General features: G+C 40.1%; 1 protein-coding gene across 1 annotated transcript; it reads right to left on the reverse strand.

Moving 5' to 3' along the window:
- Nucleotides 1-4,413: 4,413 nt before the first annotated feature.
- LOC149282168 (methylcrotonoyl-CoA carboxylase subunit alpha, mitochondrial-like) lies at nucleotides 4,414-19,423 on the reverse strand. The gene is made up of 19 exons (XM_089498507.1): nucleotides 19,356-19,423; nucleotides 18,412-18,455; nucleotides 17,337-17,476; nucleotides 17,068-17,163; nucleotides 15,718-15,839; nucleotides 15,439-15,586; nucleotides 15,200-15,321; nucleotides 14,681-14,792; nucleotides 14,422-14,503; nucleotides 13,532-13,659; nucleotides 12,703-12,886; nucleotides 11,656-11,765; nucleotides 9,995-10,211; nucleotides 7,984-8,070; nucleotides 7,746-7,795; nucleotides 7,491-7,628; nucleotides 6,259-6,366; nucleotides 5,947-6,018; nucleotides 4,414-4,533 (listed from the first exon to the last, which is right to left on the reverse strand). Exons 1-19 carry the CDS (start codon nucleotides 19,421-19,423, stop codon nucleotides 4,414-4,416), a joined length of 2,148 nt encoding a protein of 715 aa, XP_089354633.1.
- Between the last annotated feature and the right edge of the window lie 1,293 nt (nucleotides 19,424-20,716).

Consider the following 20,716-nt stretch of genomic DNA (forward strand, 5'->3'; position numbering starts at 1 on the left):
TCAGTGACATCATTAATGTAACAGTAAGTATCATAGCTAATGCGAGCATTTTCATCTAGGTACAGCTGTCAAACATGTTGCTGTTCATGTCAGTAAGTCTACAACACCACGACATTATGGTGTATAATGAGAGAAGATTGCTAAAGACATTTTGCTGACTTAAAAGGGAAATTATTACCTCCAAAAAACAGTGTTTTTATTGTGGCAAATGCTGAAATATGCTATATGTCTGCATTTAATATTGTGTATATGTATATTATGTTTTAAGTATGTAATGCTTTTATCCACAGCCTAAAATTTGGTGACCTGGTACTATACCTTTTATGTTAGGCTGTCAAATAGTATTACTGCTCACAGGTGCCATGAAGAACCTTAAATAGTACATACTTTTTTAGGTGGTCTTCAGTGAGAAAAAAAGTAGCAGGATTGTCTATCTGGTGTAACCCTGTTGAAAATAAGCCTTGTATCTTGGTCATGGGAACCTTTAATACCATTTTACAGAGACTGGAGCTTCTTCAGCATTTAGCAGACTTTGGATCTCCATCCTCTGTCCCCTTTCCCCATCGCCGTGGCCCCATGATCTATTAACATAGATATTGTTTGAGTTATCACCACCATCAGTCTCTATACACTCCTTGTGTTGGTTTTTGGAAACAAGCCTTTGGAATGCTGCTTGCCAGCTTCAGTGTGACCTAGCCGGGAATGTGATTCACACAACCGTTACGGAAGCAAATGTTACCGTCGCACAACATAACATCAGAAGTATCTGAGTGGAAGAGAGAAATATATTTATGAATCAACCAGCAACGTGCTTTGATAACGAATGAGACAGTGGTGTAGGTAGCGTGTATTGTGGAGCAAAGTTTCAACAAACTGCAGATGTTTGCTCAATGCTGTGAACACCAATGTCTACCACCATAAACTGAACAAGTGTGCGCATACTGGTTTTTTTCTATTGGCCTAATATGTATTCATACCTTTTACAGGGCACTGCGAAGGCAAGTAAGGAAACCCCGTGTAAGGAATGATAATATCCACGTTGGTGGCTAACGCACTTCTGGTAAGTGTCATTTGCATTAACAACCTCGAAGTATTCAGTATAAAGAGAGCTGACATTGGGGATGTGTCAGGTGATCCATCATGGCTGATCGGATTATGACTTTACACACATACCGCCGGTGCATTCTTCAACTCCTTCTATTCTTAGCAGGTTGCCAGATTTCGTGAAAAGCGTATAAGCATTAAATAAAATCACTTGTCCTATGTGTTATAGATCCACATAGATTGTTGGCTATAATGGACTTATTTGTCGGCTTAAATAAGTAACCCATTATTATATTATAGTTTAGCAATGTACAAAAATGTAGCTATTTAAAAAAACGATTTTGTGCTATGTTTGAAAAGTGGTATTTTCTCCAAAGCAACTAATGGGATATAACTGACCACTTTGGAAACTTTTGCACCGGGATAATTTTTGTTATACATTATCCTCACTATTCTGCCAATCTCAGCACCTTTACATATATATTTGTATGTGTTTTAGGAGCTGTCTGAATCGGTGGCATGTTCTTGCCTCTGGGCCTAGAGAGCTAGATCAGGGTGTGGGGTGTGGCAGCCCCTGGGCCATTTCACTAGGGATGGGTTACCCTATTGGCCTCCCTAGTATGCCACAGAGCTCCATGTGCCAGTTGGATGATGGAAGATCTCCTCCTAGAAACGAGTTGTACCATGGAGGTGTTTGCAGACCTCCATAATATCATTTTCATTGGGGCTAACGCAGCACTGTGGTGGAAGAGGTCCTCTACAGCTTAATAGTACTGAGGGGGTAGTGCCCGAAATCAAGCCTAGGGTAGCAGCCCCCATAAATAAGGCACATGTCTGAAAACTGTGATTACAAAAACTGTAATTGTTGCAGTCTAGTATTATTGTAGTAGTGTTGCCACGTTCTAAAGTTGTAACACTTAATTATACCTCTCCATTTTTCTCAGACCAAGAGAATAAAAGAAGCGACTCCTTGTCCTCCAAACCCAAATTCCTGATTGAGGACTAATATGGGAGAGCTGCTGTTACTGCTGCATCAGAGAAAATAATCTGCGGCCTCGTCGAAAGGGATTTGTAATGATACCTTCACAGAGGACCTGCACGGTTGAGAAGAACCTCTAGCACTAGGAACTCATGCGTTCTGCTACAAAAATGCAGGTTTAGCATGTTATAGCTTCCTACTTTTTCATTATGGGAAATAAAACAAAATGTGCATTAAATGCTCCAGATGTGCCTTTGGTGGATGTAGAGCAGGAAAATACAAATCCAAACAGAACACTAAATAAAAATAAGATTTTTTTTTTTTAGCAGTTCCCTTAAAGCTGTATTTTGGAATAAGGCAAATACAGTGCTTAAACGCCTCGGTATTTGGGCCTCAAGTTCCTTGGTTCTTTGGTGAAATCCATATCCGTTAGTGATGTAACAATGAAAACTGCTACTGATCCATAGTACATATTTTATAGTGGAAAAACAGCTCTCCAGCATTATATGTTGGAAAATATAAAATAATAAAAGAAAATCTCTAAATTATAAAGACATAGCCTCTGAGAGAAGAAGGAAAAAAACAAAAAACATTTGTTACATTGTACCCCTACATTACACCTGATCCTGTGTTACATTGTAGCAGACTTGCATCATATTACTGTCTTCCCATAAGTACCCCATAATATTGTGTTTTGGTCCCTCTGGTTTAAACTGCAATATCATGGACCTGTTCGGTAAAACCTTCATTATTTGTGCCATGTTGAACTATAAATCAGTGCACTTTAGATAACATTATACAGGTATTTATTCAATAAACATTTTAAGTTACTACCTTACCTATGCATAATAAGAGGTCATATCATCTCACTGATTCAACTATGCATTATACAGTGCTAGCTCCAGTCTTCTTGCAGGAAAAGCTCACCTGGGTTCACCCTTTATTATGCATAATGAAGCCCATGAGCTGAAATCTTCTATTTACTGTATTGGCAATTCTACTTCTGTTTACAGATATAGCTCACGAAGTATTTGGACCATTTAAAGGTAAATTCCCACCAACACTGCTTTTTTTTTTTTTACTAGAAATACCGTGTATATGTTTTAGACATATTAGACATGTATATGTGTCCTAGCTCTGTTATCTGGGCCCCATCCACAGGACAGGCATCTGACTTGTTATCATAGAGTGTAGTGATCAACACTCAAATGTCTCGGTCTTAATACTCCAGACACTGCCTAGTTAGTCTATTGGAGCAAAGAATCAGGCCAGTGTGGCGTTTCCAAGATATCACACAACTAACAGCACTGGCAGCCTCCAAGGAAGTTTATTGGGGCAAAATGAGATAAAACCAAGTTTTCTCCAATTCTGAAAAAAAAACTATTACTATAAATTACTGTATATAGCACTTAGTGTTCAGAGACAAAATTATTTTTCCACGGGATGTCCCCTTTAAAGTGTTTTTTTTTTTTTTTGCGTAAAGCACTTCTTTAGTGTTAAATAAGGGTAATGGGCAGTTAAGTACCTATGTAATTTTAGAAATGTCTAAAACCAAAGTTTTTTTATGAGTGTTAAGTCAAACCTACATTAAAAATGTGCTAGAAATATATGAGTGAATCATATTGTTCTGTCTTGGATGTCAACTGCGTGTATATTTACACCCCCCTCTCCAAACTTTTCCTGAAAAGAAACAAATCTGAAACTCTAACGAATGCTTCTTTGGCTTTGTGTTACCCACATATTTCCCAAAACATTTTCCGTAGTAAGAGAGTTCAAATGGAACTTTACAGAAGAAACTTGTGACCATTACTGCTAGAAAATGATTGTATATCTGTCATAATGTCCCAGTGTTGTACTAATCTTAAATTGTACTAACCTGTAAACTACTCATATTTTGGGTCATGCAAAGCCCTTATTGTTAGAAGTCTGATCCCATTGTGATTTAAGTTTGTGCTGATGAAGAATAGCTTACAATACACTCATTTACTTTTGGATCGATTGTAAGCCTGAAAGCCGAGCTTTTGTATCACCGTATAGATGTCGCTATACACATAAATACACACATACATATAATTTGGAAGGCAACTCACGATTGAAAGCTGATCATCCTTCTGTATACTGTCCACGGTAGACCAGAACTAGATTAAAACATACCATTATGCATTCCCCTTGTGAAAATATTAATCTGTTCCATGTTCTTATTATGGGATCAATCATCTCTGCGAGTTTAAATGTTTTTATCATGACACGGTTAAATATATGGTCCACTTTTTTTTCTCTCAAATAAAACAAAACTGTTCTGAACCTGTTTAAAATATTTATCAGAAACAAACAAAACATTTATAGACTCTTGTACTAAACAAGAAAAGTAGTGCTTTATTTCCCAGAAATTATTCTGAGTCAGTATCTTCATCCTCCAATTCAACAAGTTGAGCGTGCCTGCTGGCTTGGGCACCTTCTTTGAAGTGAACTTTTTTTATGGTCCCAGATTTCGGAGCCCGGATCGTGTGCTGTAAAGAAAAACATTTCTCAATGTTGGAAAACGAGTGTCTTTTAACCAGATCCAACCAACACAACTTTATGAAGACATTTAACAAAAAGCATTTGGTCCATGAAATAATAAATGTATATTTTCTATATCCATGGCTGGGTACATAGGTTTCCAATGAGCAGCTTTCCAACTACATACCCCATTCCAGACTACATTTTTTTACTGGATATTGGAGAATTTTTCACTTTTTGGCTTTGATTGTTCTAGTTTATTTGTACTCATTTTTAGCAAGTGAGAGTTAACTGGAGAGTTGTGTTTCAGCTCCTTGACCTCACTACACATCATGAAGGTCTAACCCCAGCGAGCTTCTTCTACAGGGGGCGCTTGGCTGGACATATATAATACATGGTCAACCCTTTTAGCCCCATGGGTTTTTACAACCAAAAGACCAAAATGTTTGTGTCATGTTTGCTAAACCAGGATTCCCCTTTTCCATACTTGATTAGCGTGCACAAATTATGCATCCTTTTGTAGGACCTTCAATTAAAATCATAGAAATGCTTAAAACATAGTAATTGTTAGTGATAATATATAAAAAAAAATTATACTGTAAGTGCTAAACCTGAACAATGACCCAATTTATGTTTAGCAACATCTGATTACAGTCATACCCCACATAAATATATGTTTTTTTGGTTCCAGAGGGCCACATCCATGCTTTTCATAGTATCCTATATTCAATTTTTAATACTATTGACGTAGCAATTTTTATTCGTTTTTTTGTATTTATTACTTTTTTTTTGGGGGGGGGAAATCACCGTTAACAGTGGAGTATGGCTCGAGATGCCTTTGGGAATCTCTCATACATTTTTATGCATTCACCATCACTAGGCTCCCAATCAATCCCCCCCCCTTTTGTAACACATTTCTGTAAGGGGGAGAAACCATTTTTCTCCCTCTCCTCCTGATGTGTTTGCTGATCACACTGAGGCTGCTTAGGTTATCCTGTCCTCAAGTTGACTTCTGTAGGGTGTCAGCAGTAACACCATTTGACATGATCAGAGGGGAGCGTCCAGGCTGTTGATAGTCTGATCTCCCATGTAGCAGCAAAAGAGATATTTCTGCAACAAAGTCAGGACGTATCCGTACGTCCTAATGGGCTTTTCGACACAAGTATGTCCTAAGGGGACTAAAAGGGTTCAATCAGTGAGGTTTCTACAAAGTCCTGACCTATACAAGGCCAGCTCAGCCATCCATGCCATTATTGGCTCCTCTTAATAAATAGTGAACTCAGGTAGATGAAGCTACAACTCTCCATTTAGTAAATAACCTCCACTGTATGCAAGTATATTGTCTTTGATATCAACTTGGCAAGATAACACTAAATATACACTGCTATACGGTCACAAAGTTGTCAGATGAACAAACTCACCTCCATTTTCATAGCAATCATAACCATCAATGGGTCACCAGCTTCAACTTTATCACCCACCTTTACAAACACCTAGATTAAAAAAATAACTTAAATGAACACAAATGTTCTTATGGCCACCAAGTCAAACGAGGAAACATATCTTTTGCAAAACACTTCCATTTTGGCAAATTGACAAGGAAATAAGGAATAGATGCACTTGAAAATCTATCATGCTAGCTATTTTCAAACTTTAAAAAAACATATCAACACCGATCAGCATACATGCATTTTCATCTGTACATTTATCTTTGCCATACGAACGTCCATTACCTTTTCTATTGTGCCGGTCATCGGGGCTACTGCTCCTCCCTGGCTTCCAGCAGTGCTTACGTCGGACAGATATTTAGGCGTGGGTAAAGCTAGCTGCGCACTACCTTCCTGTTAAAACAGAAGGAAAATCGGACTTCACGTGAAGTTGGATATCATTGTCAGGCGTGAGAGCCTTATTCTGCCTCGTCTTATACAAATCATCTCATTTAAGGAAAAGGATAGCCCATCTTGCTGATGCGTGGACCCGGAGCTGCTACAAACCCCAAATGCAAGTGGATTCAACTTTGGTTAATTTTATTTAATAACCTTGTAGGACATAATACTGCATCCTAGCAAAATTGGCACTGGGATGTAATGTTAGGTCCTGAGGTTAGGGCATCACCAGAGGTCATCTGAGTCACAAGAAAGGTCGCTAGTGTGCAAAGCATAGCAAACCCAAGCATGCAAGTTATTCCTTTGCATTAAGGATGTTACTTAACATAAATCACTAAAAGACAGATTAAGATCCTTGGCATGAGGTGTTTTAGAACTCTACGCAAACCCGAACTCCTCATATTCCCTCCAATGCCAACATTCCCTCATCAGTTCCCCTTAATGTTAACGGTGCAGTCATTTCTCCATCCCCTCGCGCTCACTGCCTTGGTGTCACCTCCGCTTATCCAATGATCCCCTTCTCTGATTTCTAGCTCTCAAGCCCGCTTACAAGATTTCTCCGGGGCTGCCCCAATCCTCTGGAATGCTCTCCCCAGGTCTATCCGTCTCCACCTGCCTTTATTCCTTCAAAAAATCCCTCAAGACCCACTTCTTTAAGGACACCTACGGACTTGCGCATTAACGTCTTTCCTCCCATATTCCTTTAGCTCACCCGTCCTCGTCCCTTTCCTGCAATACTTATACTAGTGTTGCTGGTCTGTCTCTAACAACAGCACTTTTACCTCTCATGTAATACACCCTTATTTCCTCTAGATTGTAAGCTTTTTTTCATATATATACATTTTAGCTACTTTAAATTTATAATTGATAAAACTCCCACTTTTTAATCTTGAATTGATATTAATTTGGTGTCAAAAGAATGCCCTTGAAAATACATTTTTTCTTAAGTGTTGATAAATGTAAGGCCTCCTTAGTTCTGCACATGACACGTAAAGGTCACAAATTGCTTTTAGGATACACAATCAACACAGCTACATTTAAAGAACAAATTAGCAGCAACATCAAATGCTTTGTGTTACCGTTGAGAACAGATGTATTGTGCCATCCAGGATAACCAGCTTGGATTTGCAAATAGCTCCATCCACTGAACATTTCAGGAAGGTGACATCTCCCTCGCGCAGAAGATCCCCTGATACTCGGAGCACTTTATCTTGAACCTGGAGTTAAACAAAAAAGTCAAGTCTACTCAGCGAACCAAAGCCATGGTGAAAAAGCACCCTCAAGTCCAGTTGCCTTTGCAGCAAACATTGTATATAGATCAGTTTAATACTTACATGCATATCGTATGAGCCATCGTGGTTATAAATGATTTTCATATCCACTTCTGTTAAAGACAAAAAAAAAAAAAAGAGTAACAAGAGGTCAAATACAATATATATGTATATTAAACACAAAACACTTATGTGTAACCTATTCGAGTGGAACAGGAAATTGTTATTAGGAATACTATCATTGCATATGGCAGTATCCAATAAAATAAAAATGAATTTTTACACTGACAAAAACACTTACTGTTTTCTCCATCAAGCAGAGTGAGGTTTCTGATGTACAATATATTTATCCGTCTGCCATTACTAGACGTAAATGGAGAGAACTTATCTATATAAAAGAAAGAAAAAAAGAGGTTTTAATAAAATATAAAACAAATTCAATGGATTTTGGGGTGGCTGTTATTGATCTTGATTAGTCAATGGGCTGGTCAAAACATTGCTGCTGATCTCCCCGACCAGCCTGTGATCCCCACTGCCCGTAAAAACAGATCAACATCTTAAAAATACGACTGCCCCGTAAAACCCAAACACATCATAAAAGTGAGAGATCTTCCAGCAACAACAATATTAATAAAGAGAGTTGTATTTAAGGAAAGCCACAAAACAAAAGAGACAAAACACAAGAGACAAGAACCATATGGGTGATAAATACATTTATTAAAAAGGACAGTTTATTGTCCCTGACACCGCCACTATGGAGAAACGCACATCAAAGTACTCTGAGTACTTTAATATACATTGTTCCAAGACAATAAAGAGAATAAATATTAAAGCAATTACCTGACACTAAAGATGCAGCCCTGCTGCAGCAGTTGCCCTCTTCCCCCATGGTACAGCAAACCATGCCATTGGCTGCTTGAAGCAGCCAATCAGCGAGAGGAAAGTGCTCCGAGCCAGCGCTCACTGTCAGGGAGAATATAATATCCATGTAGAGGTGTTCAGCCAAACACATCTCCAACATGGCATTTAGCTGGGAGATGGGGAAAGGGGCAAAGGAGTATTGAGGATTCTGTAGAATCCCCCTCATGCCTTTGCAAATAAGAAAGCAGTGTAATGTAAATGGACGACGTAGCCATCATATGCACATATAATGCGCATAGTAGAGACTGAATCTTTTGGGTGAAGTAGGGGAGGGTGAATACACAAAAATTTAGGATACGAGCAAGAATTTTTTTATCAAAATATATAAACATAATTACCGTATTTGCTCGATTATAAGACGACCCCGATTATAAGACGACCCCCCAAAATCTAAATATTAATTTAGGAAAAAACCAAAAAGCCTGAATATAAGACTACCCTATAGAAAAAAAAGTTTTACTAGTAAATATTAATTCATGTAAAAAAAATTTTCATATCTAATAAAAGCTATGATTGAGAAAAATATATATTTTTTTATTTCCTTTTATTTGCCAACCTGCCCCCCCAGTTATGCACATCTGCCCCCAGGGTTGCCACTCTGCCCCCAGAAATGCCTTATACCCCCTATTTGCCACTCTGCCCCATGATGTGCCTTTTAACCCTCTATATTCCAGAGTGGCATATAGGGGTTTAAAAGGCATATCATGGGGCAGAGTGGCATATAGGGGGTTAAAAGGCATTTCTGGAGGTAGGTATATATATATATATATATATATATATATATCTGCTAACAGCAATCACACTCCTATCAAGCCAAGGCAGCCAGTACATGCTGGAACCTGGGGATGATAGGACTGTGAGTACAGCCTCCCTATGCCATGCTACCACCACCCACCTTACACATCCATGATATCACACACACACTCATTCACAAGCATTTAAATACTCATTCATTCCATTAATCACACATACTTGCTCAAACCCCCCCCCACCCCCTTACCTGAACTGCAGATCTCTCACTCGAAGACTTCTGCAGGGGCCCGGCTGTGCGAGCAACTTCTCTGGCCCCGCCCCCAGAGGAAGGAGGGGGGAGGCAGAGTTATGTGACTCTCTACTAGCTTCCTGTTCTCCTGCTGCTAGAGAAGAGACGCTCCTCACGACCAATGCACCGGTAAGCAGCCTGGCCCCAGCGGACATTTTTTTGAGGTCTGATTAGAAGACGACCTCGATTATAAGACGAGGGGTATTTTTCAGAGCATTTGCTCTGAAAAAAACCTCGTCTTATAATCGAGCAAATACGGTAGTAAGCGAAGCTGAATTAAACATGTTACACAGAAGAAAGTTATGGGTTATATAGAAATAAAATCAATAAAAATAATAATCGTGTTCACCTTCAGACTGCAGGGTGAATTCTTCAGTTAATGCTTTCTCCTTGAGAATAAGGCCGAGCGCAGCCTGGCACAGCGTTTCTCTGGTGGCTTCTTTCTTTGGTGGAAAAAGTTCATTGTAATGTTGGGGGATAAAGCTGGTGTGCACATCTCCTGCTTCAAATGATGGATGTCCAGACAAACTTAGGAGGAAGTCAATATTGGTGCTAAGACCTACAATCTGCAAAACATGAAACCAGAGTCCCGTCCAGAAAAAAAGAATTCAATTTGGTATCTTGGCTGTTTGCATCAAAAAAAAAAAAATCAAAAAAAAAAATCAGATGATCTGAAAGCGGCAATGACTGAAAAACGAGAATGAATATTTTGAAAAGGCAGTTTATACTCAGAACAGAAGTACCGTATTGGCTCGGATATAGGCCGCCCCCGTATATAGGCCGCACCCTAAAAGTTTGGTGCTTTTTTAAAGAAAAAGTTTTTTTCTTTAAAAAAGCACCCAAAAAACATGCTACCACTCTGTCCCCCCCCCCCGAGATATGCTGCCACTGTCCTCCCTCCCCGAGATATGCTACCACTGTCCCCCCCCCCGAGAAATGCTGCCACTGTCCTCCCTCCCCGAAATATGCTGCCACTGTCCTCCGTCCCCTTCCCCCTCCCCCCGAGATATGAGGCCGCTGTCCTTCTGCCCCCCTGAGATATGCTGCCACTGTCCTCCTCTGCCCCCCCCCCCCCGACTTACCGGAGCAGACTCCCGGGTGTCTTCCGGCACCGGCACCGGAAGTTGTATACGCGTATTGCGTAGATGTCCCCCGCCGGCCCCGCAAGACACCCGGGAGTCTGCTCCGGTAAGTCCCCCTGGCAGAGGTAAAACGCATCGTGCGGACGGTCCGCACGATGCGCTTAGACAACCTCCCGTGCCGGCACCCCCCCCCCCGTGGGAAGTGCTGGCAGGGGAGGCTGTCTGAGCGTATCGGGGAGTAAGATGGAGGTCCCCTGCACCGCTGCGGGGGATCTGTATCCTAACCCCGCGGCCTATATTCGAGCCAATACGGTATATTCAAAAGTAGGCCTATTTCTTAAAGGGTAACAAGCACTAACATAAGGAAGCTTGCATTTAATTTGCAATATAAAAACATTCATATAGGTGCATTTTTGATAAAAAGGTGTTTTATAACCTGTTGATTTTCCTATGTAGTTACATTATGCTATGTTAGCAATACAGCATAATGCGTTGGAAAATAAGGTACAGAAGAAAGATTAATTTTCCCTGTTCTGATGATTCTGATATCCATTTGCCAAATAAAAATTATATTTTTTTTCTCCAGGGTTGGCCTTCTGCATATTCTGGTTTCCCTGCTCAATTCTCTATAGTTATTCTAGGAATTTCCTACACTTTCCCTATGGTGGTAAAACAAAAGGGTCATGATTTGAACTTTAAGTGCTTTTTGCTATTCTTGTGATAATACCTGGTTTGTGTTGCCTCTTTGGATGCAATCCCACCATGTTCTGGTTTGCAAAAGGCTCCCAGATCATGAGAACCAGCTTCTCAAATAGCAGAGGATTATGAGTACGAGAGTACTTGTGTAAGCATTAGTTCTAGCCCCATAAGCCTTGACTACAGCCTGTGGCCAGCAATTAGATGGCATCGGTTACTTTGCGTTACTCACGTTGTACTGGTGCAGGCAGTACTTTAGCTTACGCAGGGCTGCTTGACGATCCTCTGCCCACACAACCAGTTTGGCAATCATGGGGTCGTAGTATATCGAAACTTCATCACCTTTGTTGAGTACAAATAAAACAAAAGCAGATCATCCTGGTCCACCTTTCATGCTGTTATTTTTCCTCACTGTAATTAATTGCACATTCGAGCAGATACACATTGTGTTAAACTACGTTTCTACAAACCACACTTTTGTTTACAGAGTTATGCCAGTACTATGTATTATCTGGATGCTGACTATAATATAAATGACAGCATAATAATATTTCTCTACTTTCCCACGCGTGTGGACGTTTTTATTCCCAAATCCTTGCGTCATCACCATACAGATGAGCGTATTGTGGCACTGGATTACTTTCCATGCTGTTCATGGTCCACCTAGATAATCAGCCAAAATCCACCCACAGGTATACCAGCTACAACTCTAGGCAGCCAGTGACTTTAAAAGTCCTGTGAAGACCATGCGCTAATTCCTTCCCATTAAATGGTTTGAAACAAAAAATCCCCTGATCCCAACACCTTGTCCCACTGTATCAATCAAGGAGAATTGTCAATTTCAATATATGATTTCCTGGCCCTATTTTGACTTTTGTCCAGTTTAAGAATGTGTTTTCCTACAGGCTTCCACTGTGGATAATACACAAGTACCGTTATGTCTTATGCCCAAAGCCACCAACAAATGGTCCTATCAACGGAAACATTTCATAGGTTGCTTTGGTGAATTTTGCACCATAATCGCTTGTTTTATACATAAATAAATATAGCGTATGCACATTGCATACATATACATACACCAGGGAGTCATCATCCCACAGGCTGCAGGAGGACGATGGTAGTTTCAGTCCACATAAGATATAAAACCTGAGTCTGCCTTTCTCAGCCAAAATCTCATTATCTATTAAATAATCAGTTTTCCTAATGATATATTATGTGTAATGTAGTACTATTCCCAAACTTTGCCTCATGATATTTGTCCATGATTACATGAGATCACCTTGCCTGACTCCAGTTTCAATGCGTGTATGAAGATCAGCTGGTGGTGTAGAAAGATGCAGCAGTGGACCAGCTCCAGGCATGAAGTCGTTGTCTGGGTCTTCTGCATATATTCTGGCTTCAAACGCATGGCCTTGCAGACTGATTTCATCCTGAGTGATGGGAATCCTCTCCCCGGCTGCAACCTAAAGTACATCACAAGGCTCAAGCTTAAAAAAAATGGAACTTGTCAAAAGCTTTGCCTCAAACTGTTGTTAAACCACAACTCTCATGGTGACTAGTCTGTCTTTGGTTACCCAATGTTGTTTAACAGTCCTTTCCTTGATTATTGTGCATTAGTAAAGAACAGGGGGGGGGATAACAAGCAGAAACAGCTTGTTTGATGATTAGTTAAAAGATTCTGAAATTAAATCTTAACAGAGAAATTACCTTCCACTTGTTTTAAAAGGAAATTAAATCTGATTTGCATAGTTTTTTGGCAACAAAGGCTGCTTTAGGGGCTATGGTTTCTGTGTATTTTAGTAAATGCAAATAGAAGTCAAATGCAGGTGCAAGTTTTTTACTGTACTGTCCAGTCTTGTTTTTGGCGAGACGGTCACAGTTTTCAAGCACTGTCACACTTTTGTGGGCAGTGGGGATCATGGGCTACTTGGAGAGATCTTCTGATCTCCTCGACTGCCCCAGGGAGCAGAAACATCAACTCTAGCTCACAAATGGCCACCTTTCCATGCTCTCAAGCTAAGCACCCCAAGGTGGCTCTAATCCCGCCACTTCTGGCCCCACTCCTCCCTAAACATTTTTTTTTGGGGGGTGGGCATGCCTTCACTAACCCGTAGCTGCCATTCCACTAGATCTGTTCCAGTGATCATCTCAGTGACAGGGTGCTCCACTTGAAGTCTAGTGTTCATTTCCATGAAGTAGAAATTGTGCTCAGAGTCCATAATAAATTCCACAGTCCCTGAAATAAAACAAGCATATGAGTCAATAAGTGATTTAAAGTTACCCTGAAAAATGGCTTTGTTAAGGTGTAAAAAGTAATAACGTCGATAAAGAAGACTAAAAAACATGTCATGATTGGATCAAAAACATCAGGGCTGTGGGTTTCAATCGCTGAAATGTTGATATACTTGTACTATTCAGGATATCTACAAATGAATACGAGGATAGATCTAACAAAGACAGCCAAAGCTTAATATATTACCCTATGGCTCATTTGAGAGCATATGAATGGAACTGGTCTGATATGTTATTGTAATGTTTATGTTGACTCTTTTTGGTCAGTTTTTAGAGTCTCACAGGAAAATGTGCCAATCTAGTTTCTTTAGATCAAAAGTACATTTGAATTCTAAATACGACTAAGGGGATTACACAGTAATTACTTATTTTACGGAATCAGCAAAAAAAGAATAATAAAAAAAAAAAAAAGAATACAAAATATATAGTGCAAAATACAGACTAAGAGCAGGTGGGACAATGGCAGAGCCTTGGCATTGCATGTTTGGCTCATATATTCTACTAGTCCATAAAATCATAGAACCGCAGTCATGTCACTCCAGGTACTGTCAAAGCAGTAAATTCTAGAAACACGTGTAATTCAAGGGCCAAATATACCAGAAAACTAGAGAAACTTTGGAAGAAATCAGTAAATCTCAAGAAATAAAACTAAATCATTAATTATGAAAAGCCACATCTGTTCAGGTGAACGCCACCAACAACATACCAGCTCCCACGTAATTCACGGCTTTTGCAGCTCGGACAGCTGCCTCTCCTAGTCTTCTCCTCACTTCAGGACTGATTCCAGGCTGAAACATCATGGAAAACATTACTAGATAATTCATGTTCAACAAAGTACAGTATACTTTAGATCCTAACATTAATATCCAGTGTTACTCTACAGAACTAAAGAAGTCAAACATAGGTTTTAATTTCAGCCGATTCAGCCCCACACACCCCTCATTCATTGGTTATAAAGATCTCACCCCAGGAGCTTCTTCTATAATCTTCTGGTGTCTCCTCTGTACGCTGCAATCTCTTTCAAAAAGGTAAACGGCATTTCCATGCTGGTCACCAAACACCTGGACTTCAACATGTCTAAGAAAATGGAACATCGGTTTTAGCCAAATATAACAACGTATGAAAGCCATAAAATCAGGACATCTATGTATGGCCAGATGTGTGGGATCTTCCCAACTATTCCACCATCCCCAGGACAGTGGAGCAGCGAGGCAGTGCCTGAAAATTTGGGCTGTCCCACAAAAAAACTGGAGTGTTGGATGGTATGATGTATTATTTACGTCTATACACCAAGAAGCAATGTCAGTAGGTCATCTGTTCAATGCTGGTGGACCTGCTGATGCTTTACACTGCCAACAAAGGGAATCATGAAATTCAATGTATGCTCAAAAAATCACACATAATTCCCTCAGCACAAGAATAACTTGTCAAAACAATCACTTCAAGGAAGCATAACAGCAAATTACTTAGAAAAAAGCGCTAACCTTGGGTTGTCCACAAACTTCTCAATCAACATAACATCATCATTAAATGATTTCTTTGCCTCTCGACGGGCAGACTCCAGTTGCTCCAGAAAGTCTTCTTCAGACCGTGCGATCCTCATCCCCTAGTAAGTTAAAGAAAACCACTTCTAGTGAAATGATTCTGGCATTGGGTATGTCTCATTCACGGTTCAAGACAGCAGCGTGGAGATTAGTGAAGACTGAAGCAAAGAGTGACTTACCTTTCCTCCTCCTCCACGAACAGCTTTGATCATTACAGGATAACCAATTTTTCCAGCCTGTTCCTTTAGATGCTGGTCAGACTGGTCCTCCCCATGGTAGCCCTCAATGATAGGGACACCGGCTGCCGACATTATGGCCTTTGACGTGCTTGTGAAAAAAGAAATACAAGTTTATAAACCAGTAGTTTGCACAGCGCCTGCCGAACAGTATGCTGGATTTGATATTATTTTATACAGATGCAGTGTAAAGTCTGAAGTATGCATGTCAGCATTCCTAACCTTTTAATTCCCATATCCCGGATAGCGGATGATGGAGGCCCAATGAAAATGAGGCCCTCTTTCTTGCACAGTTCCGCAAATTCCGTATTTTCCGAGAGAAACCCATAACCCGGATGAATAGCCTACAAAAAATACAAATAATAGAAGAAAGAAGGTTATGCATGGTTATTAAAAAAACAAGATAAAAACAAAAACAAAAAAAACTTACAGTTTGCAAAATACAGTATATCAGTCATACCCTAATTATATAATTATGTTTAATCTTCCGTTAAAGCCTATATTATGTTCCTGCTGCATGAACCAACCCATGCTTTTCACTCAAGTCATTCGTTCTTTATTCTGCCACAAGCATAGTTCTACACCTTCTTGATACACAAAGTCTCCTTTATATTGAAACAAAACCATCACAGCACAGCACTGCTTTGTCTATAGCCCTTTGAAATATGGAATACAGAAAGATTAGTTATGTTGGGGAACGTGAGTGTCCTTGGGGTAGAAAAATTCTGCCCATGTTTCCCCAGCTCGGAAATATTTACTATATATATTTACTAATAAAAGCAGCACACTAATGTTGCTCCTGACTCAAGTCAACCAAAAGGTCTGAAGGACTAAAAAGAAACATGTAATCACAAAGACAAAAGGGCGATGTTACATTTTACTTCATTTGTTATCTTAAAAGGATACTTCAGCCATTGTATCCACTTTAATGCACAAACCTTAAAATGTGGTCCATTGTGCAAGTGCAGGGGGGGGATTAAATGCATTTGGCTCTTTGCACGCCCTCCAGCTTAATGCCCCGCAAGTGAAACATTTGGTGAAATGCGTCTCCCTGCCCGTGATATATTCACCGCCAGTTAGCTCTAGCTATGGCTCTGCTGAACACTGAACGCAGTCATCCCATGCATTTGAATGGGATCATTTTCCTGCTACTGATTGACAGCTTAAGCAGCCAATCAGTGCCATGAAATTTCAGAGCATCGAAAAAGAAAACATTATGTAGAATGACTGCAAATTCTGTCTCACGTAACATTTAATTTTCCCTTGGAAGAATGCATATTCTTGCAGAATGCTTTAATACACATTTTTCCATCTCAGGAGTGTCAAGGACATTAGACTGTCCCTTTTAAATAGAAGAATGAATGCCTCAAATTATTTGTTGGCAGAACGAGGGGAGAGGAGACAAAGCAATTCTTTGAGTATTCTGGCATAAGTTCCACCCTTACGTGCAGATTTTGGGGGGGCTTTTTTCTGCTTATGGCCCATGAGAACTGGAGTTATACGCCCATGCTCTATGCATCGATTAACACGCACACTCTAACAGCTAAACGTCCCACGCATGCATCAATTTACCTGAGCACCAGATACTTTGGCCACTTGTAATATTTTGTCCATGGCAAGGTAACTTTGCTGAGAGGCGGCCGGTCCGATCAGATAAGCTTCATCTGCCTGCAGAAGAAATAAAGATACGCTTAATGACGCTTACGCTTACGGTACGCGGTTCCAAAACAAAGTATCGTGACGATCTAGATAGTTCCAAGTTAAAGTGATTAGAACAAACGTCAATAATACGGGGAGTGGATTGTGGGGGTTATAAATCTAAGTGACCGATGGAAACGTACCAGTGACACGTGCATAGAATCCCTGTCTGCTTCACTATAAACAGCTACTGACTGCACACCCATCTTCTTAGCCGTGCGCATAACTCTGCAAGCAATCTCGCCCCGATTGGCAATGACAACTTTGTCGATCTTGCTCTTTCCTACGTTACAAAATAGGGGACATTATATATATATATATATATATATATATATATATATATATATATATATATAATCAAATACCATAGAATGCAAGACAAGACATAAAAAATACCAAAGTTCAAATTAATTACACATAGAACCGAGCACAATATTTTTTTGGATCAAATGTACATTCCTTGAACCTAGGTACAAAGATTTTGGTAAACCTTCTACAAACACAAATAAAAAAGCATGGTGCTGTAAGCAGGATGCAACGACATGACCTAATGGATGTAAACAGCTTTAATGTTTACAAATCTAAACTTTGTAGTTCTTTTCTCTCAGCTCACAATGAAGTGTTGGGGTGAAACGTGTACTGAGCACAGTGTATTGGGGGGGGTTAGCTGTGGGGATAGAACCACAAAGGAACGGATGTAAGCTCGCGAGCAGGGCTCTCTCCACCTAATGTATCGGTTTGTGTTAGTCTGTCAATTCTCGTCTTGTCATATCCCTTGAATATATGTATTGTATAAGCGCTGCGTAAATTGTTGGCGCTATATAAATAAGACATATAATAATAATAATAATAATAAAGGATGAAAGCCCACTTCTGTTCAATGCTAAAAAGCCTTACTCTATACAGCACGGTATCAAAATAAAAATATTTATTTTTCCATGAGACACCAACCCTGGAAAAGCGTGTAATGTACATTTAAATATAGGTGGTCCTCACACCTACATAGGATCAGGTTGTAGGTGTGAGGAAAACAAGACTTTCAATAAATAGTTATAGACTTATAGATTATTGTATATAAGAGTGAAAACATCGCTATATGAAACATTATGTCATTCTACATATGGCAACCTGGGCATTACTTCAGTCAGTACAATGTTTAGAGGAGCACATGGCTTGTTGTTGAGCATTTACTGTCAGTACATGTCTAACACCGCATACCTGTAGAAGTGTATCTCAGAACTTTGCGACCCCATGTCCATTGTCTAGAAAGTTTGAAAGATTAAAAAAAAAAAAAATTAAAAAAAGAATTAGTCCGTCGTAAATATTTGCATCTACATTTGACCCATAGACACATTCCCAGCTACTTGCACAGTTTGCATCAAACACATCAGTATGTATGATCTGTATATAATTTGATGGCCCCTTACAACGGGTTTGAACCATATTGTTGTTCAATGCATGCTTTGCCCTTGTATGTTAAGCAAATAAATCTTAGCAGATAATGTCATCTGGAGATGCTTTTTCAGTTTCCATGGCAACAACCTATCAGTTCTTTTCTGCACGTGTGATGTTTGGCAGTCAGTGGCAGGTAGGCGCTCACACTCAGATCAGCGCATTAGATGCCCCGCAAGCGCCCAAGGAGCCAATGCATATGGGGCGATTCCGCAGAACCCTCCCACAAAGAGTTAAAGGGACCTCTCAGCTCCCATGTGGATTAAAGTGCGTATGATGGTCGGAGTGTTTAAAAGCATGCGCAGAAAAGTCAGCTATTAGTTATCAGTCTGCCTGGGACGCTGTATAATTAACATTGGTTCTCTCCTATGTAGAGGCTGACATTGTGGGGGACAAGTTCTCATACCTGCTAAATATTCTGCATGGCCATTGAGTGATACTTTCTATTATTCATATTAGATTGTGACAGAACACGGCTGATCCCTTTAAAATATTACAGAAGAAGGTCGTTCTAAACAAGAATAGGATACACACAACCTACACTGTGAGCACTTATATAAAGTATATGTGCCTTTCTATAGATAGATGCAACCTATAGATCTGAACAATAAACATCCAGGACACTAGTCGGTTTGAGAATAAGTTATGGGATCGGCTCTGGAGACAGCGCTTGGACACCCCCATTACCCCAAAGGGTACTCAATACACACCTAGACTGCAGCAGAGCAGACAGGCCCGGTAAACCTCTCCCTCTCACCAGCACCAAGGTGGCAGCCATATTCACGTCTCCTTGACAGCTGAGGTACGCCCCCCAATACGCCAAACCCCAACAACAAGCCGAGAGCGCCTGCTGGCAAACCTCCCCTAATTTATAAAGCAATCGTGCCTGAACTGAAACCCCGAAGCATTATTTTAGTATCGTGATAAAGGCTGGAAAACGATTTTGGAATTTCAAGACAAATGGCTACTCAGAGAACCCGTAGAATCTGTATAGCGCCAAGGAGCCAATTGAATGCCGAAGGCGTGTCATAGGTAGCCAATCGCGTACAAGAGGTTGAATTGTCCTTTACAGCCGTGACTTTAGTACGGTAGGTACAAATAAAGTTGTCAATGGTGTGGTTTGAGATTTGTTTCCGGTCACTAATCATACGGTACGGAGGCTCGCGCTGTTATGTATGGTTTGGGGGGGGGGCTGCGTGGCTTTTGTAGTGTTTAGTCTTCTTCGCGATAAATGTAGAATTCTTGCTGTTTGTTTTGCAGAATTTCATTATATGCAATAAAACGTTAAACCGTCTGTTAGCTGTACGTATGTAATGATGTGACCCCCCCCATTACTGCTGTCCTGGTATGTTGTGTATGAACACGAGGTGGCGCTCTAACACGTGTGAAATAAGACCGCATATGGGAATCAATAAGAGCCCAAGAGTCTATTATTATTATTTATTTTATATAGCGCCATCATAATCCGCAGCGCTGTACAAAGGGTAAACAGGACATGACAAGTAGTGTGTAACAATTAGACTTATAGCAACAACAGTTGGTCGAGGGCCCTGCTCAAACAACAATGTACGAAAATGTCCCCAAACCATTAAAAATATATTAACCCCTTCTTCACTGAGGTTGTTTTGTGTCCAAAAACCTGAGACTTTTTCAAACCCTATGTTTTCTAAGTACGATTCTCCTTTTTAATTTTTTGTGCAGCCACACAACTTATATATTGTTTTCAAGGACAGATAGCACTTTCTTTTGATACCATTTTTAGCTGTATGGTCTTACCTGGGAGCTTTTGGGCTCTGGCTACCTGGAGACCACCCTTGCGTGATGCGGTCAGGGCTACCCGCTGACATTGTGGATGGTCCCACTGACATCAGTGGACGTTCCCCGCTTGAGGGTGAAATGGGTGGGTTGTTTTGGGGGAACAAAAACTATTTTTTTCTAAGATTTTACTGTGAAAATGGTCCCCAAATCAGTTTAGTTGACCAAAAGTTATAGGTCACAAAATGAAGCATGGCTGTTCCCTTTTTCCAAACTTAAAATTTCTGTCCATGTATTAAAACCCACATCATATAAG

Source organism: Sceloporus occidentalis, unplaced genomic scaffold (assembly GCF_023333645.1).
Source record: "Sceloporus occidentalis isolate IW3139 unplaced genomic scaffold, rSceOcc1.0.p SCAF_121, whole genome shotgun sequence".
Classification (NCBI taxonomy): Eukaryota; Metazoa; Chordata; class Lepidosauria; order Squamata; family Phrynosomatidae; genus Sceloporus; species Sceloporus occidentalis.